General features: G+C 42.3%; 2 protein-coding genes across 2 annotated transcripts; one reads left to right on the forward strand and one right to left on the reverse strand.

Annotated features, from left to right (window-relative positions):
- The first annotated feature begins 857 nt into the window (after nt 1-857).
- csf1ra (colony stimulating factor 1 receptor, a) lies at nt 858-9,494 on the forward strand. The gene is made up of 21 exons (XM_076103200.1): nt 858-909; nt 2,484-2,765; nt 2,951-3,238; nt 3,347-3,483; nt 3,572-3,737; nt 3,824-4,025; nt 4,388-4,503; nt 4,636-4,747; nt 4,861-5,060; nt 5,267-5,358; nt 5,510-5,636; nt 5,856-5,960; nt 6,133-6,243; nt 6,401-6,563; nt 6,662-6,744; nt 6,866-6,969; nt 7,396-7,518; nt 7,621-7,732; nt 7,821-7,920; nt 8,840-8,951; nt 9,281-9,494. The coding sequence occupies exons 1-21, from the start codon at nt 858-860 to the stop codon at nt 9,425-9,427; spliced, it is 2,934 nt and encodes a 977-aa protein (XP_075959315.1). The 3' UTR covers nt 9,428-9,494.
- A 2,673-nt stretch (nt 9,495-12,167) lies between these two features.
- Nucleotides 12,168-25,273, reverse strand: hmgxb3 (HMG box domain containing 3). Its single transcript, XM_076103132.1, has 21 exons — nt 25,087-25,273; nt 24,379-24,541; nt 24,037-24,211; nt 22,789-23,295; nt 22,556-22,663; nt 22,314-22,448; nt 21,946-22,175; nt 19,677-19,786; nt 19,500-19,580; nt 19,221-19,294; nt 18,986-19,093; nt 18,729-18,869; nt 17,204-17,517; nt 16,959-17,086; nt 16,014-16,145; nt 15,729-15,913; nt 15,351-15,573; nt 15,017-15,150; nt 14,657-14,776; nt 14,278-14,487; nt 12,168-13,796 (listed from the first exon to the last, which is right to left on the reverse strand). Exons 2-21 carry the CDS (start codon nt 24,516-24,518, stop codon nt 13,221-13,223), a joined length of 3,831 nt encoding a protein of 1,276 aa, XP_075959247.1. The 5' UTR covers nt 24,519-24,541; nt 25,087-25,273; the 3' UTR covers nt 12,168-13,220.
- Nucleotides 25,274-25,341: the final 68 nt, after the last annotated feature.

Below are 25,341 nucleotides of genomic sequence, written 5' to 3' on the forward strand. Positions count from 1 at the left end.
TATTATAGTAAACTTAAATATAGGCTTTTTTTAATCTCTCGGTGCTTTTTTCTGACTAGGTCAGATTTCTAAGAGCCCTTTGACTTTCCTTTCCTCTCCCACAATTCCACGCCTGAGAAGCCTGGCAGCTATGATCAAGCAGTGCTGGAGGTGATTAGTCTCACCTCAACGGATGTCTCGGGAGAATTGTGCCTTTCTGTGGTAAATTGGAACTGGCTCATTAATTTGTTGAGCGTGATATGCTGATCCGCCTCCCCACACACACACACACACACACACACACTGTTCCCTCCACCCTCCACCACTTGCTGTCTGAAAAAAAAAAATCATGTTTGCTGTGAGACTTCAGTGGTGAAGAGACTGTAAACAAGTAGAAGGGAGAGGAAGGGCAGAGGCAAACAGAAAGGGAAGAAGGGACTCTTGAGTCAGCTCTGGATGCTGGAAACATCACACCCTGCTGGGGAGCGATCGTAGCCCTACATCTGACATCTGCAGGTGAGTGCTTTTGAAATAAAGGACTGGTGCATAATTTGTCCTCTGTATTTTGAGATGAAGTGACTCATCAATTCCCTAATTGTAATCGTGGAACGCTTTCTCAACGTATTCTGAACGTTAGTCTGTTTCCTGATTTCAACGCACACTGAAGAAGATAAACATTGCAGAGGAATAGATTGCTGTTCAGCAGAGATTTGCAGAGCTGCTTTGACCAATCAGAAAAGTTGATGAGGGAGATGATTGATGGCACAATTTCAGAGGAGTTTTTCTTATTTCTCTCCCTAATGCCACAGATTTAAAGAAGAGTATTTGGTAGCACACAAATTTAAACATTCAAACTGCAGGTTTGGAGTTGGTCCAGGATGCAGTCCTACCTCGCTCTGGTGCTGGGGATCGTGGCCTCTGCTGCCTCAGGTAAGGCCACACAAACGCTGACTGCCACATCTACAGCTGCAGTGGCTTTAGTGTCTTTTCTTGTCATTCCGGTTGTTTTGTGACAGCTACTATTGATTTAAATAATCTCAAATAAAACAATGTGATTGAAACAGGCATACTCATAGCATACAGAAGTGATTTTATTTTTTATTTCCATGGTGAAAGATGTCTTTGATATGTTAAAAAAAAGGTCCAAAAGGTTTGGATACGTTTTAGATGTATTCTTTATTAAATGACATATTTCTCTGCACCACAACTGACCAACTTATAAAAATACATACAGTAACATGACTTCTCGTGCTTTACGCTCTAATGATTTTATGGTACATTTCATGGCATAAACTCGTGTTCAATGCAGAGGAGCTAAGAAACACTGCATGCTTCTCCATCTGAGATCCAACACAAGCTTTCTTTCTCTTTTTTTCCACTTTGGTTTAGCTCTGAACACGACATATGTGAATATCACCCGCCAAGCATCAAATTGCAATTTCATGTATTTGCATTTGAGCACATAAAAAAATGTTGTTTGGTTTAATTATGGTTAAAGGAATTCATTTTGCCTTCTGGCGCATTATTGTATGTATTTGGGTCATGTTGTGGTTGGATGAATAGTTAATTTGGAGTATTGAACAGGGACTTTGAAGGAAAGGCAACAGTTTGCACTGACAGCCAGGAGGTTCAGAACTAAAACGCTGGTTTCATTCCTAGTTCCCCACATTATCGTGTGTGTCCAACAATGCTGAACATTGAATCTCAGTTCTGCTTCAAGCTTCAAAACACTCTGTCCAAACCTCTAAATAGACACTTTTATAACCTTTTCCGAGGGCGTAGACTGAACTCTAAATAAGAGGCAGCTTCAGGTTAACAGGAAAGACATGTCCGTCTCTCCAGTGTCCAACTTGGACCACTTTTGGACCTCAAGTGGACCTTGAGATGGCGAGACCTTTTTTTGTGAGCACTGGAGGGCGCGGACCAAACCTTTTTTGGCAGTAATAGTAACACTAATAGAGTTTTTTTAGCCCGTTCGCATTCCCAGGGCGTCAAATATCACACTTTGTGACACCACTCATCATCTGACACCGATGCACAAGGCACTCTAGTGTCTGCATCAGACCCCGTACCGGGATTTTAAGTAACTACAAAGTAAACCCATCCGCATCATTATTAGATCCTTAGAGAAAATGCTCCGGGAGAGTGATGAGGTAGTATAACGACCAACAGAAAACAGAGCCTAAGTAAAAATAGATGTAAAAAAGGAAGTAAGATGGACAGAGGGAGTTTCTCAGTGTCCAAGTCTGATATTTGTTTCCTGAACTAATGACATTACTTCCAAAAACAGATCTGAATCATGGCACAAGCGAGACAGCTCTGCGTTCTCAGTTTTAAAAAAATGAAACAGAAAAAATCTTTACTTAGGGAATAGGGAAACACATAATATATCAAAAGTACTGTCTGATAATTCCTAAAACGGAGTGTGTTTTGATTAACTAGTTCTCACTGTGTTTCCTTTGCCTAAAAAGTGAATGAATTAATTGATGAATGTTCCTTCTCAGCAGAATGGAGGCATCCGGTGATCAAGTTCAACTCTAAGGTGGTGGAAAGTTTTGAGTTGGTGGTCAGACCTGGGACCCCTCTGGATCTGAGGTGTGAGGGTGACGGGCCTGTAAACTGGCAAACGAGGTTAGCCAAACACAGACGCTTCGTGTCCAAGGGCAGCGGGAAAGTCCGCACCTTAAAGGTGGAACGCCCCTCTGCAGAATTTACAGGAACATACAAGTGTGTTTACACGACTGGGTCGAAGCAACTCGCCTCCTCAGTGCATGTGTACGTAAAAGGTGAGGACAGATAAATGAGAAGAGAACAGTAGGTCAAGCGTTCTTATGTTGACTTGTAAGTGCTTGGATGGAACATTGTCCACACTGGTTATTTCTTCTCTGTGATTGTTTATTAGATTCCCTCAGAGTAAATCTCACATTATTCCATTGCTCTAATGAATCGTCACCATGCCTTTCTTTACCAGATCCAAACCGTGCGTTCTGGACCAGCAGCACGTCCCTGCGGGTGGTGAAGAAGGAGGGTGAGGACTACCTGCTGCCCTGCCTGCTGACCAACCCGGCAGCCACAGACCTGGGCCTCCGCATGGACAACGGCACCTCTGTGCCACCGGGCATGAACTTTACAGTTTACCGGCACCGTGGTATTCTTATCCACAAGCTCCTCCCAGGCTTCAATGCCGACTATGTCTGCACAGCCAGGGTCAGAGGAGTGGAAATGATCTCCAAGGTCTTTTCCATCTACGTCATTCAGAGTGAGGCCACTTGGTTGTTGGGAATAACCACCCAAAGCTGTCACAGAGTAATTTTAAGTGATACATGCATCAAGTTTGATACTCATTAATGATTTCCTCTTGCTTTAGTGCTTCGTTTTCCTCCATACGTACTCTTGGAGACCGATGAATATGTGCGCATTGTTGGGGAGGAGCTCAAGATTTGCTGCACAACACACAACCCCAACTTCAACTACAATGTCACCTGGAAATACACCACCAAGTTGGTCCGTATGATGAATTTGGAGGGCCTTCTTGATTGTTGTGGTAATCGTGATTTTAACTCAGACTTGTATTTGCTCTTTTTGTCTTCAGAAACCAACTATAGAGGAGAGGGTTCACTCCAGTGGAGAAAATCGCCTGGACATACAGAGCATACTGACCATCCCGGCTGTGGACCATGCAAACACAGGAAACATTTCCTGCATTGGCACTAATGAAGCAGGGGTGAACAGTTCAACGACATACCTGCTGGTTGTAGGTAAGCTACAGAAACAATCGCTCCTGCTATGCCTCGTAATGAAAAGCCTGGAACATTTATCAAACTATTTTGGTTCTTCTAAACAGACAAGGCCTACATTCGGCTGTTGCCCCAGCTGTCCCCTAAACTAGCCCACCAGGGTCTTTCAGTGCAGGTGAACGAGGGAGAAGACCTGGAGCTGACCGTGCTCATCGAAGCGTACCCCCAGATTACAGAGCACAGATGGCACACCCCAACATCTCCAAACACGTCCACACAGGAGCACAAGCTCATCAGATACAACAACAGGTACAACACCAAGCCCAGTGACAATGGAGAGCATACCCCCCTACGTCAAAAAGTGGTCTCCAAAAATATGTCAGCACAGTTTAAATGTAAAAAACAAAAACAATAAAGAGTACCGCAGCAAGGGGAAGCTACTCTGGTTTAGAAATATGCTGTCGGTGCATTTGAATCAAGTAAACAGGGTCCAAGGTCATTATATTTCCTCAGGTCATGCTAGAGGGAAGAGTGGTGTTCTCTTTTTAATCTGTTGACCTACTCAGCGATGATACATTGGAACTGTCTGAATTCACACTGCAGAATTAGTCACTTCAGATTCCTCTTTTTCTGAGTTAAAATATCCTTTTTTTCCCCCCTTTTTTTTTAAGATACCATGCTACGCTGCAGCTGAAGAGAATGAATGCACAGGAGCAGGGGAAATACATCTTCTATGCCTCCAGTGTCTTGGCCAATGCCTCCATCACATTCCAAGTCCAAATGTATCGTAAGTGAATTGTAAACACAAATCAAATAAGTAAACACATTCATGGTGTTAAGTTCAATGGTCAGAACAAAATACAGTACATGCTTCTTTGAGGTTAGTCTCTCTTTACATGTATTTTCTTCTCACTGGCAGAGAGACCTGTTGCTGTGGTGCGATGGGAAAACATAACCACGCTCACTTGCACCTCATTTGGCTATCCTGCCCCCAGAATCATCTGGTACCAGTGTATTGGGATACGCCCTACGTAAGTATCCCTGCACAAAATGTCATTAGGTGTGGCGTATTGTGCTTCAACTCACACTTTCACCCTCAACAATTGGTCATTTGCCTGACTGTATATGTTTTGCAATGAGGCAGGTGCAATGAAAACACCTCTGGGCTGCAGCTGGCGATCCCTCTCCAGGCTCCCACAGTGGAGGTCCAGAGGGAGGAGTACGGGGCCGTGGAGGTGGAGAGCGTCCTCACCGTGGGGCCATCCAGCCGGAGGATGACGGTCGAGTGTGTGGCCTTCAACCTTGTCGGCGTCAGCAGCGACACTTTTGCCATGGAGGTTTCTGGTGAGTATCGGATCATTTGATCATCATTTGTTCCTTTTTAGCTGTTATGAAACTGCATAGTTCTTTTGTTTCAATTTGTGAAGAAACAAGATACATATGCAAACAGTACACAACACCACGGACATTAGAGAACATGAACTTGTATCACCCACAGTCAGTCCATGTAAGTTAAACAGTGAGTTCATGATCTATCTCTGATTGTGCAGACAAACTCTTCACTTCCACCTTGATTGGAGCAGCAGGCATTCTCGCCATCCTCCTTGTGCTACTGGTTTTTCTGTTATACAAATATAAGCAGGTAAGGTGAACCTACATCCATTAAAACATACAGCAGTTGAAGTTGTAAAATATTGTTTAGACATTCAAATATTTCCATAGGACATGGCTACTCAGTTGCTGTGTTTTTGTTGGTGTGGTTTACTTCCATTTGCTCCTGTTTTCATCTTCAGAAGCCCAGGTATGAGATCCGCTGGCAGATCATCGAGGCAAGAGATGGAAACAACTACACCTTCATTGACCCCACTCAGCTGCCTTATAATGAGAAGTGGGAGTTCCCAAGAGACAAGCTGAAGCTAGGTCTGCACCATGTAATCATAAATTGACTCAAATGCACTCATTTTGAAACACTTTTGAAACAATTATTCGGTGCTCTAGAAACATAGAGTAGAATAGTGAATGTAAACATAATACGATTAGAAAGAAACATATCTGAAAGTTGATTGTGAAACACAAACAGATCTGATCTGAGCGGGTTATAGTCAAAATCCTTTCTCCTTGTATCTTCCGTCTGACCAGGGAAGATCCTCGGTGCAGGAGCTTTTGGAAAGGTCGTTGAGGCCACAGCCTACGGCCTGGGAATGGAAGACAATGCGTTGCGTGTAGCTGTGAAAATGTTAAAAGGTGAGCCGATCTTAAGACCTTCAAGATTAAACAGAGAGATTGTTATTTACATGAGCGAGTCAGAGTGACCGGGAAATCTGAAAATGTTCCAGAGAAAATGTCACTGAGTGAAATCTTTGTGGGGCATGATCAGATAGGATCACAATGACACATCTGTATTGTATTTCTGCAGCCAGTGCCCATTCCGATGAAAGGGAAGCTCTGATGTCTGAGCTGAAGATCCTGAGCCACCTGGGACACCACAAGAACATCGTCAATCTACTGGGAGCCTGCACTTATGGAGGTCAGACAGCAACCTGCATTCGTTCTGTATCATGTTGGATGGAATCAGAATACAGCAAAAACATGTTTATGAAAAAATCTAGTATATTCAAGTAATTTGCATGCAACCACGTTCTCCCTTGTTGAGAGGGTCATAACATGATTTCTTTCCTCATCAGGACCAGTGCTTGTGATCACAGAGTACTGCAGCCTCGGCGACCTCCTGAACTTCCTTCGTCAGAAGGCAGAGACGTTTGAGAACTTTGTTATGAACGTTCCCGACATCATGGAGGGCTCTAATGACTACAAGAACGTCTGCAGTGAGAGACAGTATATTAGAAGGTATACGTCACCAGACATGTGCAGTCTGATGACGGAGGACTTGTGAAAAACATTGACATTCCTGACATCTTTCTTCTCTTGTTTTCTCCATCCAACAGTGACAGCGGGATCTCCAGTACATCTTCAAGCAGTTACTTAGAGATGAGACCCAGCCAGGTGCCACATATCGAATCATCACCAGGTAAAAAGCTCCCCCAATCCCGGTTTGAATCAACACAAATGCAGCATCATGCGAATGAAAAGCATCCGCCTTCCTGACCCTGTGTGTTACTAACATTATTCCCTGTCTTATTCTTGCTAAGACTCTGTGTGTGAGGAGACAGGTGACTGGCCGCTGGACATTGACGACTTGCTGAGGTTTTCCTTTCAAGTGGCTCAGGGCCTTGACTTTCTGGCAGCCAAAAACGTAAGTGATTTTACCACTAAGAAGGATCTAAATGAACACACCAGAAAACATTACCGTAAACATTTACAGCAGTAGCTGCTGTGTTGTCCCCCGGGAGTGGATATCGCCCACACAACAAGCAAAATCTTCAGGACAAAAAGGAACCAAATATGCATGAAAAAGTATTGCCTTTTATAGAATATGATGAATGAGTTTTGAGTTTTGAGTGAGCGGCCTATAAGGGGTATTTCCCATTACATTCTTTGTATTTATTGTCATAGTGGCAATGTATAGATTGGAATTATTCATGCTGCATTGAGATACACTGCTCAGTGATCTTTTTGTCTTTTGATGTGGGAGACTACAACCGAGACAAACTGTGTGTGTGTGTGTGTGTGTGTGTGTGTGTGTGTGTGTGTGTGTGTGTGTGTGTGTGTGTGTGTGCAGTGTATTCATAGAGACGTGGCTGCTAGGAATGTCCTCTTGACTGACCGCAGAGAGGCCAAGATTTGTGACTTTGGCCTGGCACGCGACATCATGAATGACTCCAACTACGTGGTGAAGGGCAATGTAAGTCCCTGAGTACAATAGAGCTAAAGTTTACTTCACATTAACCAAGTTATAGTCTCCATAAAAAAAACACTTTTTGTGCTTTCTACGTTGTTCATGAAGGCCCGTCTGCCAGTGAAGTGGATGGCTCCAGAGAGCATCTTTGACTGTGTCTACACCATCCAGAGTGACGTCTGGTCCTACGGTATCCTCCTGTGGGAGATCTTCTCTTTAGGTCAGAACATGTGCATATGTACCCTACATTTACACAAATGTATTTCACGATTTGCTTGCTAAGCTTACAGTATATGATTCTCTGTCAGGCAAGAGCCCTTACCCCAGCGTGGCTGTGGACTCCAGGTTCTACAAGATGGTGAAGCACGGCTACCAGATGTGCCAACCAAACTTTGCTCCAGCTGAGATGTAAGCTCGATCCCTCAGCAACATAAAGTCTGGTTCTTCAAAAGATGAATCACTGCTGCTTTTTCCCACAGATGCCCTTTCTAACACTTTACTTTGTCCGGCAAATGTCACCTGATTATCAGTTGAGTTTCAGCAATAGCAGTCTTTTTATCCACTGGTAAAATGTTTGCACATTGCTTATCAGATTCTGACAACACGTAGGGCAACTATTAACATTTAAGTTGAAATCAGCTTTAACTATGACTGATTTATATTAAGCAGTTGATCCGAAGTTGACTTCGATATTGAGCAGTTCAAGTAGCGTTCTTCTCAAATGTTGATCTCGACAGAACAAACATCCCTTAGTCTTCTGCTCTAACATCTGAAATAAGTGACACATGAGGTAACCTCATGAAGTACTTTCATTATTCCTGATTGTAATTGATTTACTTCGGGTTATCTCATAACCCCAAAACTTAACATGCCTAAAGTCCAAACTTAACAAGCAAAAATGAGTGTTTTTCCCAGTATCTCAGAGGGCCCTAACATCTATATGTGCTGATTTAGCGTGGCTGTCACACCACCCGGAATAATTGTGGAAACAGAGGAGACTGAATCTGAGTCAGGGCTTAATCATCCGTTGTTCTGCTGTGTGTCAGGCTTCAGTTCTGCCTGTTAGCCACATGATCTCAAGGCTAGGACGCCATGTAACTGCTATTTCATGGCAGCAAAATGAGACTGGAGGGGTTCTTATGAACGAGTCTCTTATCAAACTGCGTCACCACCTCCATAAACCTCTCATTGTTTTTGTCTAATTTGGTGTTTTATAGTTTCTTGATTTGAACAGTGCACCGTTTGAAATGTGTTTCCATCAATGTTTCTTTTGTCCAGGGAACTCCTCTGAAATCTGATTTGTAAGTATGGTTCACTTTTGTTTCAGCTACACGATCATGAAGATGTGCTGGAATCTGGAGCCCACAGAGCGTCCGACGTTTAGCAAGATCAGTCAGATGATACAAAGACTACTCGGGGAGCAACCCGAGCAGGAACAGGTGAGTTAGTGTGACGCAGAGTTCAGCTTTTACCAAAACTATGCATGTGACAAAATATGTGACGCTATACGGCAGAAATGTCGCCAGGAAAAATAAATCTTCCCTCAGAAACAACAGATTTAGCCGAGCTGTAAAACCAATTACATTTTTTTTTTTTTTGTGGTATCATCTTATTTAGTGATGTTCCCACGGGAGATACGCACAAATTTAAAACATATATATTGTTGAATGCAATAATTTGTTCCCTTATCACACCATAATATTCAGATAAAGCTGATATTTTGCTTTATTGGATCTAGTCTCATCCTCCTAATGCTGCCTCCCCACAGCTAATCTACCAGAATTTGCAGCAGCAGGTCACAGAGGGTGAGGTGAGTGACGAGCCCAAGTGCTGCGACGGCCCCTGTGACCAGTCTTGTGACCACCAGGAGGAGGAGCAGCCTCTGATGAAGACCAATAACTACCAGTTTTGCTGAAAGCCCTAGCTGCCAATCAATCAGTAAATGAATCATCAACAAGCATCAGGACATTGGGATCAGCTGTAGTCCTACGGTCTGTTCTAGCCGCCGGACAGTCGCAGAGAGTCGCCTTCACGGCAATTTTTTGCCTGCTGTGCCTGCTCGCCAGATAGACGAGCAGCTGCAGCAAGCATGTGACTTGCTTCTTTGCAGACCATGACTAGTAATTACCACGTCTAGGAGGAAGAGGAAACATGCCAACAAACTGCACAAGCATCCAAAGCTGTACCTTATCCTAAACATCGCTCCTTCTGATATGTATTTCAGGTATAATCTGTTATCCAAAGGAGAATGTGTTCTTAATTATATATTGTGCACTGCGTTTATTTCTATTTTATATTACTTCCCCACGACACTGGATGTCTTTGTCGAGATTTCTGTCACGTTTGTCAGCAGGTTCACTTTTTTTTTTTGCCTGAATGGTTTCTCAGAGGAAGCAACCCAACAGTCATAAACACTATGTGACTACTCAGCTTTATGTGCTCTAGGCGAGTTAGGTTTTAGTCTCTGATCACCTTAGACTAATGAAACATCTAAACAGAGCGAGTGTTTTTCCCGTTTTAACATGCTGAATCAACCATTGAGAAGGCAAAGAATGACCATGTTGTTTCCCTCTCTGTGCTGCGGTCATAGCTGTATTTCTTGTGACTCACTCACAGCAGCTGTCCGTTGGTGGGAACATGTGATTGTTCCACTTCAACCTAGTTAATTAAGCAGTGCTCAGTGGGATTTTTGGAGCAGGGAATACAACTGAACTGAACGGGGAAATCTGTGGATTTGTTATGGATCAGACGAACAATGTTACATGAGAATGTGAAATCCTTTTGTTTTTCTTTTTTTTGCGGAGCACAACTTAATCTTAACTTCCTGTAGATTTAGACGATTGTTAGTAAGCTTCACCGATGTCTATATGTAGCAGCCAGTCAGCCTACACTGCCAACTGTTTGAAGACTTTAGAGTAACATAAGCTATGTGAGAGATACACAGTGAGATGTCAGATAATGTATATATCTCATGATGTAAATCAAAAATTATCTTTATATTTGCTGGAATGTTGTAGAGTAGATGGTAGTTCATCAATATGTCATATCTGTGTTGTGTGGGTTTTTGTAACAGTGCAAATGAGACAATCAATGCAAAACCTGCAAATGAAATTGCTGAAAAACTGCAGAGGCTTTGAATGAAGCTTTACCTTTAAAACTTCAGAATGTAAAGTTTTTATATACACGACGAGATTATGATGTGGTGCCAGATATTTCGAGTTTTTCTTTGTTGTACCTCACTGAGCTGATATAAACTGTGCTGCCTTTATGTTTATCTCTTCTTACTTCCCTTTTTTTTTATTGGAGAACGTCCAATTTGCATTTCCTCTGGAACAATTCTCACAGTATCTGTCAACATTGCAACTCTGACATCTTTGTAGGGAAGTAGTCATCCCACCGCTCAGACTACAGAAAGTACAAATGCTTTTTCTCCGTTGTGTAGTTTCAGCTAAAATCATATTTGTTTTGAAGTAACCCACCACTTTTAGACACTTTATGGGGTGCCAGACATTCTACGTTACATTTTTAGCAACAGTCTTTGTTCAGTTGTCCACCAAGAAACTGAGATATTACAAAGTTTGAGTAAAGCATAATAATCTCCACAGTGCCTTTGCTGCTCTGCCAGTGTCCTCCTCTATCATTTCCTTTAGTTGCCTCAGAATTAATTATTTCTAATAACTGTGGCATTTTGTCCACATCATTTCAAAGATCTTATTAGCAACAGCACAGACACATATTCTTGGGCTTCATGTTGACGTTTCTCCTCAAAAAGCTTTTTGTTATAGTTTGAAACATTTTGTTTTTCAGGAATGTAAAGCATAAATCATGAGCTCAGCTGTACTGCTATATAATAAGTGAAGATTTAAACAGCAAATGTCTGTGTTTTGTTGGTTGTTAACTTTAATTAGAATGATATAAATTCAATTAAGCAGACCTGTTGATATTTTTTTACATCAAGTATGTTCTTCCCATACTTTGAGTATTTAAAAAAACTTAAAGTCAGAGTACTCATTATGAAAATAGACGGTTAAGCTGGTTACGGTGGTGGTAAGCACCACCAAAGCATTGAATCACACTTAAAGCTGATTTTGTTTGCAACACATTATTCAGCAAAGAACAGCCGTTATTGAATAAAAAAAGACACAATATTTATTTTTGAACCTTTGTGGAGTCGAAGTCCCCTGAGCACTTTATACAGAAGTCCAGTGCAGCTACAATCCTGACACGGCTGCGTGAGGGAACAAAACAAATAAAAATTCGAAGCGGTGTGAAGTTGCAAAAAGGGTTATTCAGGAAATTGACGCTTAAAATAAAAAAAGAAAATACATGAACTCTTTCATACTTTTAACACAATTTGGGGCTTTGACTTTGAAGACGTTTGAAGCCTCTCTTCATACCACATGACTGGTATGAGGATAGTTACTCTGGCAGGTAGTTCTGATGAACATACATGGATGCAAACCCTCACTGTTACTGTGTTCGTAGTACATGAGGTTGAGACTCTCTCCACAGTCCACCACTTCGGTCAACTTATGAAATAGTATTTGTGGTCAAAGCCCAGTTCAGAGAAGCTTCATCTCTGTTAAATCACAGAAATATTACTCCTCCATATATATTAATGTTATGTGCTTTAGCAATGCTATATCACACAATAGTATCTATTAACTTAATGATTTATTAATTTCTTCATATCCATTTGTTACATCTGCAGTTTCACTTACAAGATAATAATCGTTTAAAAAAAAAACTTCTTTATCGACATAATATACGAGGCTGCTGTGATGTGTTCAGGTGTCCCCTGTTGAACACTCATTTTCAACCACTTGGGCCAACTTCAATGCTTCATGGAAGTCTGATTAGCCCATAATTAATTTGAATTGTTAAGCAAAGCATTGGTGACAAAAAATAATCTCTCTAAAGCAACTCATGCAGGCAGATCTACTAAAATATCTTCAATTCATTCTCAAAGGCTGACTGTCGATCGGTTGACAGGAATCAAAACTATCAGTTGAATGCGTCCTTAAATGGATCTCCATTGAGATGGAAACGGCCACGAGGTCCATCGGCACGTTATGACACATTCATCCTCACTTCTCAAAAGCAAAGGTCAAGTGGGAGGGGAGAGGTGAGAGCAGAAATGTTTCTGGACATAAAAGGGAAATAAATACAACGTACTGTATTCATGGTTAAGTAAACAATAAAATACATTCAGGCTTGAATTAGAAGAGTCATTAAAATCCTGTTAAAATCACTTTCACTTCTTTTAACTCTTCACACCTTAGTGGTAAAAAACACAAGATATTGTTACATTCCTTTAGCCATTTGAAAGAATAATTTTTGACATTCAGTCTCCATCATCTTGACTTTTATTAACTCTCACACTCACTGTTTCCGTAGTTTAAGATGGTTAAGAATATGACCGTGTGACCTGTACTTTTTCTGTTCGTATATTCAGAGTAAACAGGACTGATTATTCTTCTCAGCATATTTCCACACATCAGAAACACACTGTGAAGCTCATTAACTGCTCTGTTGTACAGGCTAGTTCAAGAGAAAGTAATCTCCAACACTGAATTCAGGATAGCACCGTGTCGCCTCCAAATTCTTGGCTCCTTCTGGTAGCACTTGCTTCTGCGTCTTTGCATGCAGCCATCTTTACATTCCGGCCAGCCCTCTGCCTGCATGTTGATTGTCCATCCTGAACATTTCTATTCAGGAAGCTCCACCTCATACGTCTCTGTCCCTACCTCTTGTGTCTGACCCTCCACTCCACTTCCTTCATCTTCCTCTTTCTCCGTGTTGATCTGTGCCACTCCCAGTCGGTACAGAGCATCCCTGATCACGACCTCCCCCGGTTGGCAGGCCTTTACCACTTGGTTGATCTGCTGGCTCACGATGTCTCTGCTGGTGAGGAAATCTACCAGACGGTTGTAAATGTAGTAATAAGCCGTGTTGTTGAAAACCGCAGGTTGGCGCCGCGCGTGGCTGACCGAGTAACAGTCCTCCGAGTTCTCTGCGGAGTCATCCTCAGCTTTCCGTTCTTCACCCTCGTCATCCTCCTCTTTCTCCAGCTCGGCCATCAGGTGGACGTAGGGCTCCAGATCTCTGCAGAGGTCCATTGAGTGGTGCTCTGACGGAAGAGCAGGAGGCTCCTGAGCTGCTTCGGGAGGATGAACCAGCCAGCAACTAGATGATTTGGTGATGGGGTGGACCTGCTGGTTCTCTGCCACCGACGAAAGGTCAGCGCTGTACAGCTGCTCTTGTAGCTCAGCGCACGACACAAACTAAAGACAGCAACAGAGTATGAGCCATTACATACAGTATGAGACGGTCTTCCTGATATAAATACATGTCCTGTATTAGAGGCTTAAATACATGTCCTGTATTAGAGGCTTAAATACATGTCCTGTATTAGAGGCTTAAATACATGTCCTGTATTAGAGGCCTAATCTGTGATTTCTTATACTGTATGTAAAACAGCCAAGCTCAAAATTCAGAAACCAAAATTTAATCCTGCTTCTACTTGTGCTGAATTGACAGATCTAACTCTAAACCTAAATTTGTTTTAAAAAAAGACTAATGTTTGTCAATACAGAGAAACTTTATATTATAATAAATTGAGAAAATCCATTTTGAAGTCACTCTTCACTCATTATGTAAATATACCTGTTTTTACGTCAAAATAAAACTGATCGGGCCTTGATTTTTTAACCAGCACAAGTTAAGTTCCTTAACAGATAATTGGATTTCATTTCAATCACTCACCTCTGGCTTTTCGAAAGGGTCGGAGAAGCAGCCCTGGTTCCTGCCCCACATCTGGGTTGCCTGTTCTGGGTACTGCATGTCAGCACAGAGCGCCACCTGACGGGCACAGTCACTGACGTAGACTGGGGGCCAGTAGCGGGAGGACAGTAGCAGGTCTACGTGGTCTCGAGCCGTCTCCCCTCTCACCAAGTACTTAGAGCCGCACACCACCTGGAGACAGGTATGGGAGAGAAAAGGATGAGTAACACTAGACCCTTGAGATTACACAGGGGACATTTGAGTTTCAATTTCCTCTCTGCTTACCCAGACGCATGTCAATGCCAGACCTGAACAGGGCCACATATTTGTTTTTCACATATGACTGAGCTGCTGTTTTTACCTTGTGGGGGCAGACCTTGCACAGCTTGCCAGCGGTGAGGTGTGCAGGGGGTTGTGGGGCCGTGGAGAGGCCACCGTGAACGACTGTGTACAAGGACATCAGGGACGCCAGCAGCTCATTCTAACTCAGAGGGAGACAGAAAGGAGGCTTGTATTTAAGTAAGCTCCCACACAGATACGAGTACACCGAGGTGAGCGGAGATAAGACGAACACATTCACAGAGTAAGAAATAAGGAAATCATCTTTCAACCATTATAGCAAGCAAACCAACATGCTGAATTATCCTTGAGCGAGACAACACATTTGATTGTCTCTTTCTGTTTCTCTCTCTCTCACACACACACACACACACACACACACCTTAGTGGAGTCCGGGGTGATGCTCGCCGCACAGCGGTCCAGCATTGTTCTCAGCTCGTCCTCACTGTGATCTTCGACCTTGTCGAGTCTCAGCTGACCATCATGAATGAGACGCACCAAAGCTGATGGATCTCCTAAAACAGATTTGACGTTTGCATCATCATGCTGGTATCAAACAAAGCATACCATCCATCTGAATGCAATCCTCTTTTGCCATCTCATTCTCTATGAAGCCACATCTCCATTATTTCAGACTCTAAATCAATACACATCACTTTTGCTTCTGAAGATTTCACAGTCGCAGGATTAACGGTGGTTTAGAGGAATCCTGTACCTGAGGGCGGCTCCGTGTGCGACGGGACCTTGTCCTTCTCTGTGTTGATGACAGTGGGACTCCTCATCAGCGGGGGAATGAAGGGAGCGATGATAGAAGCATCCACTCGTGTGATGGGGATCTCCGTGGGGAAAGTCGCTTGCTCGATAGCCTCACTTTCCATGGTCAGCCAGAAGTCGTCCACGTGTACCTCATCCGAGACTGAAAACTCAGGCCAAGTAAACTGTGGACAGAATAAAAACAATATCTTTACAAGCTTACTTTCTGTAGGTTTTACACGTGGAACACATACTGTATGATACCGTCTCTCCAAGTACGTTGTCGCGACTCTACTTTGGGCTTTAGTTTCCCACTCATTTTCTTATGTCAGTCTCTCACCTCCACATTCTTTAGCTCCAGTACGTTGCTTGTGTATCGCTGTGCAATCTCCAGTTTGGGGGCAACACCACAAATGCCGCAGATCATGTCGTTGTAATCGCGCACTGTCAGACACTCAAAGGCCCAGTAGCCACTCAGGAGAAGCTCTTGAATTTGAGACGTCTCCTCTGGACTCAGAGAGTGGACTGACGGACAGAAGATACAAGATGGCAATATGTTCAAAGACAGATATTAATCTAACACAGTTGCAGAATTCATGTATGTAGAGTTGAATCCAGTGTTTACCAGGGTGATTGGGGTTGTGGTCCAGTATGGTCCTGGCTGCCTGGGGGGGGGCTTGGCCCTGTTTGATACAGGTCCTGATCTTAAGAAACAGGTCGATGCTTACTAGCAGTCTGTTCCCAATGTTGAACAAACCTGTCACAAAAATAATCAACAATGAATTCACAGAGAAAGCCGACATCCGGCCATCCCACAGTTACGTGTTGCTACACTGCGACTGAGCATTGCTACCATGAACACAAGAGCAAAACTTATACTGTGATCTCACAAATGAAAGAAAACAGTATGGAAAGCTGCAGCCAATATATACTTACTGAGTCTTATACTGAGCAACACTAGTGATAAATGATGATAATGATTATAACAGTTTTGCATATATGTTTGCATTTAGCTGGGTCTGAAATATTTACTAGCCATTAAGCAGCTAAATATCATAATAACTTGGCATCTTAATCTTAAAGTTACAATTATGTGGCTGGTTTTCATCAGCACTCTCATAAAAATATGTACAACATTTTGAAAACATGTTCCAAATAAATTAGTCTTAGAGTGCAAAAGCGTGGAAATGTGTGACAAAAGACGATTGCAAGGAAAAGAGGACAAGTACCATTTAGTGAGATCTTACTGGACACACACTTAGTTCATAGTTGCGGTGCCCCCTTTTGGCCAATCAGCAAAATACTGAATGTAAATGATGAAAAGTCTTATCAGCAACACTTTTGTTTATGCAGAAGCTTCCACCATGAAACAATCGGTGTATTTCTGAAAATTATGAAAAAGAAGCGATGCCCATAATTCCCAGAAGTACAACCATAATTTGATTTGAGATATTCTGAACAAATCACTTCGAACATGATGGAGAACAATGAACCAAGAGTAAGCAAAACCGGTGAGGATTCAGTACTTGACACTTGATGAAAAACAGCTGTTGTAAGTGGTGTTGTTCACCTGGATGTAGGTCGGTGAAGCTGTGCAGAGCCAGACACTGGACGTTGAGACACACCTTGAGCTGAATAGTGGCTGTCTGGATCAGCGTCTCAGTCAGCAGCCAGCCGTCCTCTTGTCCTGCGACGGTACTAGGATGTACAAGCACACACGAGGATACATTAGGGAGAACGTCAACACAACATGTTGGTATGGGCCGACAAAAGTCAGAGGCAGGATGGTTAGAATACAGAGACCCATCTTCTCACCTCTGACCTCCTTTGAAGAGAGGATAGTTACACAAGCCACAGTGAGTTGCTGCTGACTCATAGAACTGAGGCCACCCAGACTCTACCAGCGTCTCTGTCTCCGTCTCCAAGCTGTCCTCGTGCTCCTGTCCACATGGTTGAACCAAGACGATCTGGAGACTGTTGAGCTCCTGGATGAGGTTCAAGGTTTCCTGAAGCTCAGCCTCGCTCTCAGGAATCTGCAGGGAACGGTGCAGTAACTGCAGGGTATTTTGGCGCTGGATGTCCTTCTGAGCAGGACTCAGGGTCTGGTACGGATCGAGCAGAGTCTCAGACTGAGAAGAGGAAAAAGGAAATCACCATTAACCCTCCGACACCCGCGGGATGGCCGACGTTACTGTCTTTAAGAGGCTTTAGTGGGCTCAGTCTTAAAGCTAGAGAGAAGATACTGGTAAGGGGGCTGAATAACGCTCCAAAGTTAAGCTAAATGTTGACGAGTAAAAACTGGTATTGCAATTAACACGGGGGGCCCTTAACCTCTAAACATGTGAATGAAAATGGATTCTATGGCACCACATACCCACTTCATGATAATCCCGGACTGCAGTTATTCACATGCAGTATAAATGTGTAATTTTGCCTGTTCTAAAAACGGTATATTTGAATATTTCTGCATACTGGGGACATTATTGCATTCATGTGTGAAGATGTTAGTGCCCATCGTAGCCATTTCACATAGTGAGACCATTTTTTAAAACTTGAGGTCCACTATGTGAAATTACCTGTTGTGAGCTCTCGGATCACAGCTTCATGAAACTTTACAACCACAACAGACCATGGGCATTCATCAGATGTACGGCTTTCCTCAGTATATTGACAATAAGGGCGTTTCTGAGCAGTTACCAGAACAGAACTGCTCCTGTCTAGTTGGTGAAAACTGCAATTCCTGCAGGAATCTCCAACTGTCAAACCTTTTGGAGACCAAGTTACAGCATGGATGTTTCTATGGTGTTCCTCAAGGTCTTGGTGAATTCATCTGGTGTTTTGGGGGGATTTTTTCATCATCTTAAATGAATTCTCAAGTGGTAAAGAATTGTTAAATGTAGCACCAAATCTGTGTAACAAATGGTATCCACCCATAAATTGCTGCAACATCTTATGAGACATAGTGAGCAATGGCCATCATATGGCTCTATCATAATGTTCTATGCCCTTTTACACTTCACAATTTATTTTAATTCAATTTTATTGATAATTTATGACTAGAACAACTTGACACACTGCTGGGATGCATCTCAAATGAATCTTCAGGTTCCCAGCTTTTAGATGATGTACAGCACGTCTATGTGTCCTGCTACTACAGCAAAGATCAATGACTTAACATGAAAGGCATGTTGTCATCACCCTTAAGTGGAGATGTATTGATGCTAGGAGGTGCTCAGGGATCCAAGGTTGTTCTGAGACCCATAAAGAGCATCAAGGGCAAGAGATACGGCTGAAAACTAATCCTACACTTCTGGACGATCTGAAGGAAGTCAGCTTTCACCTTTGTTCCCTTGGCGTTCCTCTGAGTCAGCTCACAGCCACATTTAGGGCACACTGCAGGTTTGTGTCTGTTCTTGTACATATAGTCACAGGACGGGTTCTTACATCGACCCCTTCCTCGAGCTGTCGACAGTCCCAAATCCTAAAAGAACAAAGAAGAGGAAGAATTACCCGAAAATCAAGATAAGAGGGGATATCCAGAAACAAAAATGTATTAGAAAGGAACATTTAGTGTAACGAGAATAGTAGTATACTGACAAAGCTGGAAACGGTGTGTTGTTTGAAAGGCACGAATGACAGGATATTCACTCCCTTATCAACCAATGAAGACATGGGCTGGCTTCCACCTGCGGGGACCGAAGAGTCCTACGAAAGACAGACAGAAAAAGACAATATTGGACCAAATCTGAATCTTTGCTGTCTGTATTTGTGTGTGTGTGTGTGTGTGTGTGTGTGTGTGTGTGTGTGTGTGTGTGTGTGTGTGCGCGCTAACCTGCTTTGTCGGGACCGTCTGGCCGAGCTGCTTTAAAGTGCTGGGTTTGAGACCTGACAAACTCTCTCTCGGCACTGTGGTTAGACAACGACCACATCAGTTAAGAGCTGTGACCTCAGAAAGTGCAGGCACCTATATCACTTCCTCTCTGTATAATACAGTACATTATGCCAATAACAAGCACTGACTGAACATACAATAAAACCGTATCCAAACTACAAACTGAAAGATTACATTGAATCAAGTATAATACAAATAAAATCAAATGATGCACAGTACCAGTGGATGAATTATTGTCGCTTGCGCTCTGAAACTTTACTTTATCAGGTGGGACAGTTATGATCTGGAACATAGCACGGCCTGGAAACACAAACAGCCAATATGTAAATCCACATGATAACAGCTGAATTCAACACTGAGAACGATGTTGCCTGTGTGCTGTATGTTTTAACGTACCTGTGTTGTAGTAGGCAGGAAGGATGGGTCTCACGGGCCTCTTTTGAAGTGTAGCATTGCTTCGGTCTTGACCGTGGACCGTCGTGCTCTGAAGACAGACTTTCATCCGTCTACTCAATGACAGCAGGAAAGTACATCAAGTGAGATCAGGGTAGGAAATTTACATATTTTTTAGGGGGCAATTTTTGCCCCCACTGACTTAAATCCAGGAGCATTTAAAAAGAATTGGGGGCACTTTTTGAAACTTGTAAAATAACATTTAACCTTTGTTCAAAATAATAAATATACTTATTTAGGCTTACAGTATGTCAGCAATTGTCATCAAATGGCAATAATAAGACTATTAGGACTATTAGTCTACAGCAGGGGTCTTCAACATTTTTCAGGCCAAGGACCCCCAAACTGATAGAGATGGAGCGGGGACCCCCGACTATATATATTGTATAAAATTGTGTTTTATATTAAACTGGGCCTAGTGCCATATATAAACATACCTCTTTATTGTGCATTCAATACTAAGCTATTCAAATAATACACAGGTTCATATATTCATGTTTTTATTTTAAACATGTGCAATGTACAGTGAGTAGGGTGGCCGTGCCACTGCCATTTAGAAACATACCTTGTCAGCTGATACCAATGCCAATATCAACATTGTTTGTCAATTGCATGATAATCATGCATACAAGCTATTTAAAGTGATGTTTTCATTTTAAACATAAATGTGGAAACGAAAATGAGTGATGGCCTATTAGTGCCACTGCCATGCATAAACATACCTGTTATCTTGCATACAGTACTGAACTATTAAAATAATGGACAGATTCATGTTTGGAAAAAAACAAAAATAATAATAATTGTCTAATCAACCAAAAATTTCGCGGACCCCCTATTGTGTATATGTTACTGGTTAAACAACTATTAACAATTATTAAGTCAACGATGCCTTGATTACATATACATCAGTCATTGTATGGAATTATTGAGAAAAATATTTTTATAGCATATAGCAATATTTTTTATACCTGACTGTCAGTCAGGTATAATTAATTTCCAGCAACCCTCAAATCAAAGAATGAAGACACTTTACGCACAATTTAGGTGTATTTTCCCTTTAACTCACGAGATGCAGGTAGCATGTTTTATACTTAATGTGAATATAATTCATTTAATCTAATTTCCATTATGCAATATGTATACTTTGTTTGCATCTTATTCTGAAAACCGGATATTCGTCTGAAGAAACCGGATGTTGCCTCACGTTAATCTTTCCGCTAACTTTGCAAAGTCCTTCGCTCGCTCCCGATCTGTGCCGTTTGAATGAGTTTACCGTGAATTTCAGCATATAGGTGCACTAACATTTAAGTGTCTGCTGAGTTGACCGCAGTCTCGCAGTCACAGGTCTGATTAAGAAGCGCACATTTATTTATTTGTTTAGAACGTTCGGTTCTTCACGCAACATCAGTCAAGGCGAACATCTAAAACATTCTATGGCAACTGGACCGGGTCATATAGGCTACGATGTTTTTGACAAGTTCATTAAATTATCATTATTATTCGAGGAAATTATGGGGGCATTTTTTGCCCCTCTCCTAGTGATACTAGGGGCAAAATTATATTTCTTAGGGGCAGTTTTGCCCTTTGCCCTCGTGTATTACCGACGCTGAGTGAGATGCACACAATCATCAAAACAGCTGCAATAGACTTTAGTAAGACAGAAATATTTGTTTAAAATACTTTTGGCTACAAGTAAGAAAACTATCACAGAATAATGGCTTCAGTCTAAACCGCCGATTAGAAGACTTTATTGTAATTATGAAGGATTTCTATGTTCTTTAATGCTGCAACAAAGCAGATTTCAGTCATATCAGCTGTGCTTGTATATTTGCAACAATATATGAAAGACTAATTTTGAGAAAGACCTATGGTGCAAAAACAAAATGCTTTTTTCAAATACTCTCAATAAAAACGGAGTAAAAAAAACAGCTGCAATAACAACACAAACAGGTCTCGTTATAAATGTATTCCATCCATATTTTCGGGTTAACTGAAGGCTTCCCACACTTTTATACAGCTCAGCATTTTAAAAAAACAATTAAAAACTATTCATGACACGTATAGCAAGTAATGTAAATATTTACACGAATCTGCAAATACAGCAGTTTTCACACAACTGTCACAGTCCACATGGTCAACATGCTGTCGGGACCCATGTGGCAAACAGAACACGATTAAAAAAAACTGGCATTAAAATGTCATGGGCGCTTACTTTGTTTTTTCCTGCTCCTTGGTGCTGCTGCCCTCTGGTGGCTTAGCAGCTGGAACTGCACGCTGCTTTCTGGAGCGCTGTTGAACTTGCCCTATTTTTTTGCTCCCAGCAGCGTTTGTTTCACGGACATCTGCCAGGGGAGGTGTGGCTTGGCAGCTTTCATTAGTCTTGGTTTCAGCTTTCTGGGGCAATTGCTTGGGCGCAGGTTCTTTCTCTTGAGTCTTCTTCGCCTAACATAAACATGCAGACAAAGTTAACGGACTTGAGCCGCAGGTAAAAGCTGCAGGCTGAATCTTTGTGCAACTCTTAGATGTTCGTATAAGTTTGAGCATCCCAAACTGTCGGTGCAGATGTTGTTTGATACTTACAGCAGGTATCCATTTTCCACCCAAGTGGCTCCCACATTCAGGACACTTTGGTGGCTTGTGGCGGGTGACATACACAAACAAACATCCAGGGTTTAGACACCTCCCTCGACCTCTTCGGGTGTATGTCTTAACAGACTGCAAAAAAAGAGCAAATCATGGAGGTTCGTTTCTGTGTGTAGACTCTATGCTTGCCAATTTCAGTTCTGACATTCATAAAGTGGATGAATAATGTAGGTACTTACCATTTTATAGGAAGGTTTGGCACTTTGTTCTGTGCTGGCTCCTACAGAGACCATCATCACTGGGCCCACAGAGCTGACACCTGGCAAAGACTTGGGCCCCAGCAGGTTCTGAAGGGATGGACAAATCACTCCACTGCATTAGTTAAAACAGCTTTATGAGATTAAAATGGTCAATAATTCTTGAATAAATTGAGCTCATTCTGCTAAGTGGTAGAAAGACATTTGGGTCTCACCTGTGTGGGTACGATGGAAACCACATGTGTCGTTTCCCCCTGTATCTGCTGCACCATCGCCCCACCATAACCACTACCAGTAACTCTGGTCTCCTTTCCTTTCAGAGGGACCCCATTTGCTGTAAGGCCACCAGAGCCCTGTGAGACGTGGGCGTCTGGAGAGGACGGGGCTTTGCATGAGACAGAGGAGGATGAGCAGCGAGGGATGCCTTGAGGGTCTGTGGGATTAGACGCCACTTCTGTTTCCTCTGCTATGTCGTCGACATCAATGGGCTGCTCAGAAAGCTCCGCCTCGCTGTCCAACTCAAGAGGTGTGAACTGGGGCTCTTGGGGGAGAGAGACGGAAGGCAGGCCTCCCTCCACTGGAGAGTCCAGAGTCTCCAAGCTCACCTCTGACTGTGAGCCTCCCAGCTGCTGATTTGAGGAGCCTTTGGACAAGAGAAAGTAACTGGCTCTGGGGAGGATTTTGCGGAAGCCTGGCAGGTCTTTGGAGGGGCTGAGAGACGACTGAGGAAGAAGCACAATCGAGAATATTGTTCTTAGCTTTACATAGATCCATCACATTGACATTATACTAGACACCAGTGAGTTAGGCCACTGTTGAGACAACAGTTTATCTGCGCTGTGGTTCTTGATGTTAATGGGTCACTTCTTCCTGACTTCATCTTCAGTTTCATGAGCCAAATGTATTCATTACGAATGAAATCAAGCCAATTGACTACATGAGTGCTGTGCAGCGCGTAATCATAAAGAAGGACTCTGATATCCTCAAGAGCCAATACAAAATCAAGCACTCCATTGTTGGAAAACATTTTCATAAAGATTGGCTTGGCTTGTCACTATCATGAATTTACAGCTGCAGGTTGTACTGATGCAACAGAATATTCATTATTATCCCTGCAGGTATCAGAATGACTTGTCTATCATCGTATGTTCAGTTTATCCTCGAGCAAATTGTTTTGCACTTTTTGATCATTTAGGTGATTAACGATCATTAAATTGTTTAAAATGTGTTGCGTTTTACTTGGCATCACCTTGATTGAGTATCTCTTGGAAACTAGGAAACATCATTTTACTGCAAAAAAAACAGTAAAGAGTTTCTGACCATTGAAAGATATCAAAACAAACCTTTTAACAGGCAACAGGCAGGTTTATTCTGATGTTATTAACATGAGGAGGTGTTATTAAAAGGCTCCATGGTTGCTCACATGCACTGGGTTGTTTATGTAAAACAAGTTTGCAGCTTACAGTGTCTGTGCCCTCTTTCTCGGACTTGGCCTTCTCCAGATAGTAGCCTTTCTCAGCTACGCTGAGCCTTTTCCAGCTCTCGCTGATTCTCTTGTTGATCTCTGACTGTGGTAGATTCGGGATTTCCTTTTGCATAATCTGATGAACATCAAAGTAGTATAGCAGGTAGGCAGACCTAAGACAGAAATACAGACAGAGACATTCCACATCTTCAATCAGTACGTGACAGTGGCTGAGACATTTTATCTTTAGAGACCCGATCCCTTTCTAAGAAAAGGCCATAATTTGCGTCATGACATTGTAGCAGCTGTGTGTGACAGTCCTTTGGACTATGTACATTACCTAGGCTTCTTAGGTTTCTCAACACTGTCTTCTTGAGCTTTGCTCTTCCTCTTTTTTGGAATAGGGACCTCCATTTGACTGTAGTAGCTCTCCACCTCCTCAGTCACTTTCACAACCTCAAACACCTCCACTTTCTCCATGATCTCCAAAGATCTCGGGCAAACTTGAAAAATAGTATGAGATTAGTTGGTTGTTTATGTTTGAGCCTTCGCGAAAGTAGTTTATTGCAGGGATGTTGTATCAGACTGCATCAATTTTAGCAAAAGATGGGTTTATTAAATATATATTGCTTTTGCATAATATGCGTTTAACCCCTTAATTTGTAGACCATACAGCAGGCACATAATTGAGCAGCATTAATTATAAACATTAATGACAGAACTGGATTTCTGAAGTTGATCATAGCTCAGTGGGTAGCTATATTTCAGCCGATAAGAGGCTAACAGAGACACATGGTCTAATAAAAGCCACAGAAAGAAGGGCAATTTGACTACGGGCTGTAACTTCATGCAGAGAGAATATAACACAAAAGTGTCTGAGTTAAACTTAAATATCATGGAAACTTGTCATGCATAGGGCTCTTGGGAGACAAACATGTTAAATTCACTGGTCCTTCCCTGCTTCAAAAGTAGGTTTAATAGCGTGTGCTTATACTGCCTGCACAGTCCGTGAGTTATCCAATGAAATGCCTTCTTATTGAAGCCTTACCTACGATGACCCGAAGCTATACAAACTGCTCTGAACAACCGTTAGAAGTCGCCGACAAAGTCAGGCATTGTGCCGACGGTAAGTAATGCTGGAATTCGCCTATACTTCATATTAAATCACGAGTTGCGATGCATAAATGTCTGTAAAGTAGCCTCCATTCTCGTCGACTTGTAAAAACATGGCGGTTTGTTGCCATGATCTTCAACCAATCAAATGCCGGAATAAATAAGTACGGGCCAATCACGGAAGACGTAT

Source organism: Anarhichas minor, unplaced genomic scaffold (assembly GCF_050575085.1).
Source record: "Anarhichas minor isolate MPS153535 unplaced genomic scaffold, ASM5057508v1 ptg000028l, whole genome shotgun sequence".
NCBI lineage: Eukaryota > Metazoa > Chordata > Actinopteri > Perciformes > Anarhichadidae > Anarhichas > Anarhichas minor.